The sequence below is a fragment of the Dendrobium catenatum genome, unplaced genomic scaffold (genome assembly GCF_001605985.2).
Source record: "Dendrobium catenatum unplaced genomic scaffold, ASM160598v2 fragScaff_scaffold_0, whole genome shotgun sequence".
NCBI classification, from domain to species: domain Eukaryota; kingdom Viridiplantae; phylum Streptophyta; class Magnoliopsida; order Asparagales; family Orchidaceae; genus Dendrobium; species Dendrobium catenatum.
Genome location: NW_021318462.1, coordinates 652,108 through 663,128, shown reverse-complemented (window position 1 = coordinate 663,128; position 11,021 = coordinate 652,108). Strand labels below are relative to the sequence as shown.

At 37.3% G+C, this 11,021-nt stretch overlaps 1 protein-coding gene across 2 annotated transcripts; it reads right to left on the bottom strand.

Annotated features, from left to right (window-relative positions):
- Positions 1–8,444: 8,444 nt before the first annotated feature.
- On the bottom strand, positions 8,445–10,666 carry LOC110093969 (probable WRKY transcription factor 53). 2 transcript variants are annotated; one of them, XM_028692896.1, is made up of 4 exons: positions 10,285–10,666; positions 10,070–10,198; positions 9,025–9,284; positions 8,445–8,922 (listed from the first exon to the last, which is right to left on the bottom strand). In XM_028692896.1, exons 1-4 carry the CDS (start codon positions 10,590–10,592, stop codon positions 8,675–8,677), a joined length of 945 nt encoding a protein of 314 aa, XP_028548729.1. In that variant the 5' UTR covers positions 10,593–10,666; the 3' UTR covers positions 8,445–8,674. The 2 variants fall into 2 exon arrangements, with proteins under 2 accessions (XP_028548729.1, XP_020674703.1); XM_020819044.2 differs by having other exon boundaries at positions 8,445–9,284.
- Positions 10,667–11,021: the final 355 nt, after the last annotated feature.

Below are 11,021 nucleotides of genomic sequence, written 5' to 3'. Positions count from 1 at the left end.
AGCTGGATAACCAGCCAGTGTTGGTGTAGAGCGACATTGAGAAGAATTCAGATTATTACCATTTGGCAGTGGGACTGAAGGTTTCGATGTAGTTGGCACCAAATTTCTGAGAGCAGCCTTCAGCGACTAGGTGAGTCTTGTATCTAGTGATTTGATCGTTGGGTTGGAGCTTTGTTTAGAATGTCCATTTTTACCCGAGGATGGGTTTGTCCTCTAGTGGTGGTATGAGTTACCAGGTTCCTTGTTTTTGCAAGGTGAGGTATTCGGAGGACATGGCGGATCACCAGTGTTCATGCTTTGCAGCTTAAGAGTAGGAAGTGGGTGTGTGGTCAGAGATAGAGACGACCGATAGATCAAAGATTTGTTTGGGTTTGGAAATGCCAGATTTTAGTCTTGTTTGCATGGGTTGTGGTTGTGTAGATGGATAATGAGTTGAAGTGGTGTTGTTAGTTGGCATAGTAGACGTAGAGGAAAGAGATGGGAGAGGCATCGAAGGGGTTGGGGAAGTGACGGAGACAGAGGTTGATGATAAGGTAGGAAATATGGTTGATGGAGGAACAAGTAGAAGAGGGGAATAGGTGGTGTCGGGTGGTAGAGGAGATGAATTTGTCTAGTTGGACTGATAGAGAAATTGATGTTCGTAAAAAACTACATGTTTTGATATGTAAATATGTTTAGTTTGTATATTCAGACAATGATAACCTTTGTATTGGGTTGAATAGCCTAGAAAAGCGCATTCTCTTGAGCGAGGCGATAATTTGTTTGGGGCTTGAGTTTTGAGCCAAGGAAAGAATATGCACCCAAAGGTGCGAAGATGGGTATAGGTAGAATGGTGAACATGTAGCCTTAAGTAAGGGGTTTGATTGGAGTTCGTTGTGGATGGTAATCAGTTTATAAGATAATTTGCCGTGGAGAGAGCTTCAACCCAGAACAAGTTTGGAAGATGAGCGGCATAAAGTAATGTTCGAGTGAGATTGAGAAGATGGCAGTGCTTTCGTTCAGCTATTCCATTTTGCTTGGGTGTGTAGGGGCAGCTGACTTGGAGAGTAATACCATTATTTAAGAGGTAATTTTGAAAAGCAATGCTAGTGAATTAGTCGTCTCCATCGGACCAAAAGATCTGAATGTAAGTATTGAATTTATTTTTTAATAAATTGTAAAAATGTTGAAACTTAGTGGATGTTTCGTGTTTGGATTGTAATAAGTACAACCACAAGAATCTTGTAAAGTCATTGATAAAGATAACGTAGTATTTGAATCCATTCATTGATGATTGAGGTGCCAGATCCCATACATCTGAATGAACTAATTGGAATGGATTATTACATGTAGAAAGACTAGTAGGAAACTGTAGTTTGTGACATTTAGAAACATTACAAGAAGCACATGCATTTAAAGATGGAGAAGAGACATGTAGGTCCAGGATGCATTTAGCTAGAGTGGGAAAAAGATGAGAATGCGGGTGACCTAGTCGAGCATGCCACAGCTAGTTTGACATTCTTGAAGCTCAGAGAGCTGTGGAGTTATGGTTGGAAGGAACTCTAATTTGATACAAACCATTGCATTTGTGATCGCGGAGAAGTAGTTGATTTTCCTAAAGATCCTTGATAGTAAAACTGTTCGCATTAAAGAAAACAAAAACATTGTTATCAGATGTTAACTTTGAAATGGACAAAAGATTGTGTGACAGAGATGGGACATGTAGGATGTTATGAAGATGGAGCTTACGAATGGATTTGAGTAAGGATAAAAGACCTTAATCCGAGTTCTGAATGGGTAGCATACTACCATTGGCAATAGAGACTGAATCAAGACCAGTGTATGGGATGGACTGTTGGAGATTGGATGTGTCGGCCATTAGGTGTGACGAGGGATGAATGCTGTTGTGGAACCGCTACAGGTTTAGTTTAGATTTGATGGAGGGGCATAATTTAGATTACATATTGTTGACCTCATTATTCGAGGTCAATTTTCCTGGAATCGACTTTAGTACATAGCTTTTCGTAGCCTAGTGTAGATGTCGCACCCGCAGGATTTCTCTTAGGTGGACACCTAATGACGTAGCATCGACTCGAACCTATCACCAACTTGAATCAAAATCAATTCAATCCAATTTTAATTCAACTCCAAACGAACTCAAATCAAGCCCGAAGAAAGGTACGTCTTTATTTTTAAAAAAATTTCAATTATTTCATTATTATATATTAAAAGTGCTTTCTAATTCTCTGTTTTCTTTTCTTTATTGGCATAAACTGCGAGGAACGATACCGGTCGAGGGAACAAAAAGACAAGGAGCTAATGACGTCAGTCGCCTCTATCCAACCGGGTAGAGGTGCTACGGGCGGAACCACTGGGTCGTAGCCCCCGGTTATTGTAAGTATTTTAAAACTTAGAAAACCTTTAGGGGCCCCTTGATGTGGTGTGCGCGAACCCTTCCTTTTTAGGTTCCTGTAGTAACTTCAATTTTATTAGGTTTATTTTATTTGTTCTTAGATCCCTAAACTCCTTTTACATATACACAAAGTCATAAGGGTTAGTAATAACAAAAATTTCACCTTACATAACAGTAGTGACACTTAAGGAAAAAATTAAGGACCGAGTTTTAGAAAACTTAGATGTGATAAAATAAAATTTATATGCTTGTCTCAGGCTATGCATAAAGGGCGGGGCTAATCGGAATTAGTCAGGAGCCACCATGAAGTGGACTGAATTTTTGATATAAGTTATAATTTAAAAATGTTACCTAAGAGTGGTCTTGCATTAAGTTTTAAGAACATGTTGGTTGATTTTAGGTCCTATATTTCTTTTATCTTGATTAAGCACATTTTATCTTTTATAAAAAATTTAATATCCTAAGAGCTTATCGTGAATACTTCATCCAAGCCACTCCTAGCAAAATAATTAAAGAAACATGGCAATTCTAATCCATAAACAAAATAAACATACTAATCATCCTCAAGTAATTAATAAATATCTGCAATACATCCTAGAAAAAAGGTAGATGAGCTTTACTATAATTACAACTCAGCCAAAACTATGCATTATTAAATAAAATTTGGCTCTTATCAAATCTTCACATATTTGGCCTTCTATATTCCACATGCATATATGGCTTTCCTAACTAAAATTATATATATATAAAAAAATTATATAAGCTCCCTAAAAATAAAGTTTAACACAATTATGATAAAGTATTTATAATCATATCCAAACATGGTCCTTAGGACAATATTCCCAAGGGCTTAGTAATCCTTGTGGTACTTATTGGAGAGCACATTTATAATGATAATTATAGTATTTTTATTAGCCCATTGAGAACGTGGCCACTAGCAGAAGCTATTTCTAGAAAAATTCTAACCACTAAAGGTCAAGTGTCCACTCATGAATCCATAAAATAAGAAATAAAATAGCCACAAACAATCCAAAATAAAATATGACATCATAACATTACAAATACAAAGTAAAAAGTAAAAAAAAAAATGTTATCTTAGATACACTCTACTTTAAGATGCTTAAAAAAGCGTCATATTTAGTACCTAAGTTTGTGTTGCTAACTACACTAATTTAGGTGGAGGTTTCAAGTTGTAAGGTTGAGTTCATATTATTTAATTTATTAAACCTAGATATTTATCTTTAAGTGATTATCCATTTAGGGTGAATTAATTATGATATTATTTTTAAAGTTATAATTTTGATTATGAAGTTCTGAAGAGCCTATCATACATGGGCCCTAGTCTATATTAGAGTTGTGAAGAATTAAGGTGCAAGTGTTCCATCCTTAATACAAAACCTAACTAAGGATAGAATGATTATAAGATTACAAGGTGTGCTAATACCCCCTTGGTCTCCTAGGACTCAAGGTAAGGCCAATATGTGACATACTAAAATGGGCTTATTACTCACCATAAAATACTAGACTTCGTATGTCTAATGTTAATCAATTTTAAAGGGTGACATAGGAATGGAGAACTCATTACATAAGAATACAGAAGTGTTCTATCAGGCTATGGTTTAACATTTAGGTGGTTTAAGGATTTAGGTTGGGCTTCTAAAGGTGACTTTAAATTTCAAAAAGGGAATAATTTGTGCAAATATTTGAGCCATTTTCCCCTTTACTTGTGAAATACGTTGCATCACAATAAAAGGTATAAGGATGAAAGACTCCTTAGGATATACATCCCCTTAGCTTGAGGATTCCATCAGGTATACTTCACGTGAGTTTAAGGGAGAATCTGCAAAAAAATAAACATAAGACAAACATATATTATGGATAATCAGGTATATCAATAGTGGTGGCAACAAAATCGACGAGCATAGACATTGGTGTCGATAGTGTGCATTGGATTTATATGCAGTGTCATGAATTGATGTTGTTGGAAAAAATAGGTGATAATGTTGGTGGTAATCAATATTTATGTCGATAATGTGCATTAGATTTATAAGAGATGGTATGCATCGATTTTGGTGACGATGATATGTGGTAAAGTCATTTGGCATTGGTGTTAGTGTCAATGACATGCATGAGCCATATAGGTAGTCATGTGGGTTAATGTCACTTACGATAGTAGTGACAAAATTTATAGGTGTTAGCCTTTATATCGCTGATGTAAATTGGCATTATATATGATTTTTTTTGTTAAAAGCTGTGGAGGGGCCTACGCTTTAATGATTACAAGATCCTTAAGGGAGACCATCAGCTCTCTAATGCTCGAATAAGCTACAAAACAAAGTAAAAGAAAACCTATGAGCCTGTAGTCTCCACTAACCAGAAATACAAAGCGACCTAGTAACCTGCTATTGATGCTATAGACAAAGAACCAAAAAAGAAAGATATAAATATGAGAATGAAGGTTAATCTTTTCGCAAAAAAAACTTGATCACATCTAAAAGCACCTCCACTTGAAATTTAAATGGGCTGCAAAACAAAAAAAACTGTAACATAGAAAAATAAAGGTGAAGCAAAAGGACTTACCAATATTAAAGACATAACAAAAATAAGTATAGTAAATTATGCATAATAAGAAGTGATCCAAACCATGCCACCACATTAAACCAAATAAGGAATATAGACATATATAGCTCAGGAAAAAAGTAAACTAGTGATCCTCACTATGATAATCCCCATGCCACTCAATCCTACCATCAGAATCCATCAGAAATTCCCACCCAAACGGCTCCAAAGAATAGAACAACCTGCCCACCGAACAATAGCCCCCAGTCAACCAGCATAAATCCTCTATGCTGACACCAACAACCAGCCAGATAAAGAGCCCCCAGTCGACCAACAGTAAAAGGAAAAATAGGGACCAAGCAATGGTCCAAAAATCATACCAGGCAATCAAAAGCAAAACAACTCCCTCCAACGTCAACAGAAATAAGATTGCCCCAAAATAAAAAAAAACTCCCATGGATACCCCCAGCCAGCCTATACAACAACATGAAGGTAGGAGAGCAACAAAAAGGAAATCCATCAGCAATATAACCGGTGAAATCATAGCTCAAGTCCATTTCCTCCAAAACCTCAGGTAAAAACTAGGTCATAGAGAAATGCCTACAGTCGTCTAACAACACTAGAAAATAGAAAAACAAGGAAAGGAAAATAGTTACAGAGAACCACAAAAACTTCCAAAGAAAGCTCAAACTCCACCAGGAAAAGGACCCAAGCCAACATATAGAACCACCAGTCCAGCCAACAAATAAGATAACCCAATACAAATAGAGAACCAGACACTGGCTGGAAGAAAAGAACCCAACCAACCAGAGAGCAAACAAAGCAGCAACCCAGCTGAAGTTCCAGGAGCTAAAGGAAAAGAGCCCAACAACACCACCATTAATAGAAACACCATCAAACACCAGCCGAATGGTAAAGAATGCCAGAACAAATTGAGAAACACTAAATCCAACCCAACACAAATAAACCAGCAGCATATTCCACACCATTACACAGGGCAGCCAAGAAATAATAACATAAGGAACACTACTCTTATCCAAGCAGATAAACCATGGCTATGCATCTTGCAATGAGAATAGAAAACTGGTAAGTTTTTGAATTCAACCTTTTGGAAATATCCATTAAGTTTCGAACCAATCCAAACCTCATTAGGATGTTTTTTTTTTTTGAAATATCTAGTTCAACTAAAACACGACCTCTAGATGGTCGTGAGATGGAAGCTATAGCTTGATCCGTTTACAACAGTTTACTAAAGATAGAGGCTAAGCCAAATAAAATTTGCGAATTGAAGAAATGTAACTAGAGATTAGGAAAAGAAATCCACACCGGGGTTATAGGAGATTCTTCATGGATGTCAAAAGTAGGAGACCATTTAAGGAATCTCATTTGATAGCCCAAAATATAATAGGACCTCCTAGAAAAGATATGGTTGTAGTCCAAATCATTACTCAATTGAATCGTTATATGCCTGGAGTCCAATAAACCAACCTGGAACAATCAAGTCAATTTCAAATTCAAGAAAAACTTACGAATAACATCTAAGTTTGGCCTCTTAAGCATGAACTTTCTCACAAGAGTGAGCGCAAAAGGAGCAGCAAGTTGGGAAACAACCGACTCCTCAAGCAACAAAGCCCGACACCCTTTGAAGAAAGAATGCACAAAGGGTAATTTAGTGGAAGAAGACAAAGAGTCAGCCAGCACTTCCTTAAAAAATCAAGACTTGCCATTTAGAAGCACAGATGGTTGAGGGATAGATGAAGACGACGTCGTTATCTCCCAAAAAAAAAAATGCAAAACCCTAACTCACAACAACAAAACAAAACGAAGAAAAGCGAAGAAATGAACAAGGAGAAGAAAAGAGCAGCAAAATCCACAACAAAAAGCCAGAAACACAAAAGAAATCAGCCCGAACCGAAGGAAAATCACGAACGGAAGAAGAAGCCCTAAATCTCCTCAAAGCCGCCTCAGAGCAGAGAGCAGGGTGCCATTAGAGTGAAATGGGTACTATGGATGAATCGAGTTAAGTTAGCAATTTTAGCATCATCCTCAGTAATAGAGCCATCAACCCGATTAATTTTGTGAATGCAATAAAAAAAAATTTGTGTTGACATGATGATAAGCACTGGCATTGTTGAAGATGATGGGTGATGAAGTTGACAATCATCAATATTTATGCTGAAGACATGCAGATGATGACATTTGCTGATATTAGGGGGGACGAAGTTGGTGGGCGTCAGTATTTGTGTAGAAGGTGTGCATCAACCTTCTGGGTAATGACTTGTGTCTATATTATTGGTGATTTTGATTGATTAAGTTTGGTGAGCATCAACATTTGTGTTGATAGTGTGTATTGGCCTTGTAGAGAATGGTCTGTAACAATTTTATTAGCGACAATAATGATGAAGTCGATGGGAGTCAACATTTGTATAAATTACATTAATTACATTCATTCCTTGTAGGAAATTATATGCGTTGACAGTCGTGGTGGTGACGAGGCCGATGGGGGTTGGTCAGTGTTTGTGTGGATAACATGCAATTTCTTATTAGTCAATGGTGTGCATGGATGTTGTTAGTGATAGAATTGGTGGGAGAGGTAATGGTACTCTTTAGACTTAGCCAAGTGCATTTTGTCATGGGATTGTAGTTTGGCGATGTCGATTAGATAAGGGTGGTCGAGTGTTGACTGCAAACAATTAAAGGATGTCTTGATAGTGATCATTTATGTCAAATATCGGGTGGAGCTCCAGAGTACTTTAAATCTCAAAACACTCTCAATTTTAAGCCAAGATCCAAGCTCCCTCTTATGTGAAGAATAAAAATCTATTTATAATTTTCTAGAGCGACATTTTATAACTTTGGCTAAAATCCTCAAGACACTTAATCAGATGACCTAGTATAATTCTCTTGATCATTGAAAGCTTTTTTAGCATTTAATTATCTTAATGATATCATAATTGGTGATCTTAAGCTTGTTGGATTTCTATCACTGTGATACTTGTTTTGACCATAAGCATGTCATATTCAAAGATTATTTGATTCTCCAATTAATATTACAAAATTTCTAACTATGTTTCAAGCTCCTTACTTGAGCTAATTTGAACTCATATTTGGTCACTTTTTAGGGTCATTGAGTTTGTCTAGCTGACTATAAGTTTATGGAAAGTTTAAATGATTTTGAATGTATTTTTGAAAATTTTTAATTTAAATATTACATCAAAATTTATGTTTGTGAAATGAATTTCCTAATGACATATCGATGCTCCATAATTTACAGCTTACTTATTCTCTCTCTTCAAGTCTTGAAAAGTTCTCTTAATATGCCCTTTTTTAGCCATATAATCTACTCACATTCTTAAAAAAGCACTAAAATTTACTTCTTTCATGATTATAATTACAATCTTCTCCATCGTTTTCCCCATGAAAAGATAAGATCAAAAACTCCATGCTTAGCTAAAATCCGATCATGAAATCCTCACGCTAAGACATCTGAACAAGTAAGAACATAATAACTTCGATAGTTCGTTAATGCCGGACGTTTCCGTCACAGATCAAATCCAACCATCATTCCTACAAGACACTAAAACAGAGTATTTCATTCTCTTCTAACAAAACGGGGTAAACTACAGCTGCAGCAGAGATTAAATCCACCTAATCTATACACGCACTTACAACAAAGCAATAAAACAAACAAAATTCTTTGGCCGCTCAGATTCTCATCTATCTTCAGCAGAAACCAAAAGGAAAATCTGTCTCGAACTCAATCTGCTCCATTGGAAAATCCATCCCAAGCATAGGTGAATTCGTCGTGGAAGCCGCAGCAGATATTATCTCCGCAATCTCCGTATCAAATCCCTGAAGATTAAGCCCACCAGCAAAGTTATTCACCCCGCAAGGTGACAAAGAGAAGTAATTCGATTCAGCGGAAGTAGTGGTGGAGTTGTTCCCCATTAACTGATTCTCCGGCATCGAAGCTGAGGAGAAGAGATTGTTGTGAGGCTTAATACAATTTGGTGGCGTCGAGGGGAAGGAGAAGGAAGGAGAAGACTCTAGTAGCTGTTCATCGAAGTTAAAACCTTCAGTTTTCACTCTGAGACCAGTTTTCAACTGCTCAAGGAGTTGTTGCTGGTGAGGATGAGCTTGAGGCTTTGATGCTTGGTTTTGGATCAAGTTCTCTTCTTTGGGTGACGGAGTTGGGGTTCTCTGCAGGCAGTGATTGCAGGTGTGAACGCCGCGGTAGGTGACGTCGAAGAGGAAGTCGTCTTCGCTGGAGCGCTGAACTTGCTTTGTGGCGAGACAGCCATGGGTGTGGCGGTATGTGCATCTGTAGTAGCCCCTGTGGAGTTGCAGAGTACGATAATAAGTACAAGACATATTTTTTATACATTCTGTAATAGTTTAATCATATAGTTATGTATAAATTATTTCTTTTTAAAAATATAAATCTAAGCTATCTTAGACTAAACTACATATCATTATGATTAAGATCAGGATTAATTTAATGCCTCTTTTAATAATGTGCTTCCTAGCTATCCTGACTTCTGGAGGGCTAATGAACAGCCACTATAATGAGAATCTTTAGTTGGAAAGAGCAAGTAAAACTAGTATAATATTGGTATAGTTAGACTAGAAGAATATAACAACAATAATATCAAATTTTTGTCCCACTATGTGAGGTGTGCTACATGAATATTTTTTCGCCATTATGTCCTGTTAAAAGTCAAAGTCTCGTTTAAATCTAATAAAGAAAGATAATTTCTAATATTTTCTAACCAAATTTGTTTGGGTCTATCTCTATCTTTCTTAACATAAGTAAAATTTAATACATACTTTCTTAACCGGGTCATTAGAAGACCGTCTTTTTATGTGACTAAACCATCTAAGATGACTCTCTCTAATCATATATTCCACTGGAGCTATTCCAATCTTTTCATATATATATGCTCATTTCATATCTTTTCTCTAAGAATAAAGCCACTCATCCACCTGAGCACAGATTAGAAGAATAGATTTTGTAAAATATTAAAAGAAGAATACAGATTATTAAATAAAACCGATGATCAGTTTCAGAGTTGTAAGTGACAGTTGAAAAGGGAAAGTAAGCAGCAACAGTGTAATAACCTGGGAAACTTAGCTCCAAGTATGTCCTTTTGGCCATACTTCCTCCAGCTATATCCGTCATCAAGTGGCCCCTCCATGGCTGAATTAGAACAAGCTCTCACCTGGCGGCTCCAACGTGGCAGAGTCTTCCTATAAACATCGAAAAAGAAACAATTGAGAGCTAAAAAAATAAACTTGCTAGTTACAATGTCTGAAGATACTGATATAACAAGTACCTCTTCTTGCACATCTCTCTGCGTTCCAGCTCCTTGAAAACCTTATCAGAACTATCACTCTTCGGGCTATCGCTCGCCGATGGCGGCGAGTCGACGAAGCCGGTTGGTCTTTGGCAACTCGGCTCGAGTAGTTTGGCCAAGGAGATGGCCGATGATAGTGCAGACTTAGCCTTGGTTGCTAACAGTTTGCAAGCTTCAGCAGAGAAAGGTTGGTCGAGTTGGGCCTGAAGCTCTCTCATGTGCTCGTTGCCTTGGTTAAGCACATTAATTAGCATGTTCATGTCGCTGGTAACTAAGCAGCTCTCCATCTCCCAACCTTGTGAATAGAGCAGGGGAGGTAGAAGAACTGAAGAAATCACTAATAGCAGAAGGATTTACTCATATTTCCTTCCTGTGCAGTCTTCGGAACTTGGATTATTTAAACAGGGAGTGGTGATTATAGGAGGCTAAGACTGGAAATTTGGGGGGAGAGGGAAGGTTGACTGAGAACAGGGTGTTCTTTGGTTTTGGTGGTCAAAATTTGACTAGTCTTTGGTCAAAGAGGGGGTTGGAGGCTTGGGAGAGTTTGAGAAGTGAGAGTCTCATTGTTGAAATGCTGACCGATTCGTAGTCATGAACTGTATCAAAGAGTATTGTTGTTGGAGGAGAAGCTTCGTGGAAGAGAAGAACAAAAGACTCTTCAAACCTGTTTCCGCGTGAGGAAGATAGTGATTAGTGAGATCAGCTCGTGGACCCAA

Bases quoted from the DNA above. Each gene is read 5' to 3' on its own strand.
- LOC110093969 (XM_020819044.2), bottom strand. From the start codon at position 10,592: ATGGAGAGCTGCTTAGTTACCAGCGACATGAACATGCTAATTAATGTG. The intron at 10,199-10,284 runs GTACTTGTTATA...CGATGTTTATAG, and splicing joins AGAGAGATGTGCAAGAAGAG to GAAGACTCTGCCACGTTGGA. The intron at 9,285-10,069 runs GTTATTACACTG...GCAACTCCACAG, and splicing joins CTTGGAGCTAAGTTTCCCAG to GGGCTACTACAGATGCACAT.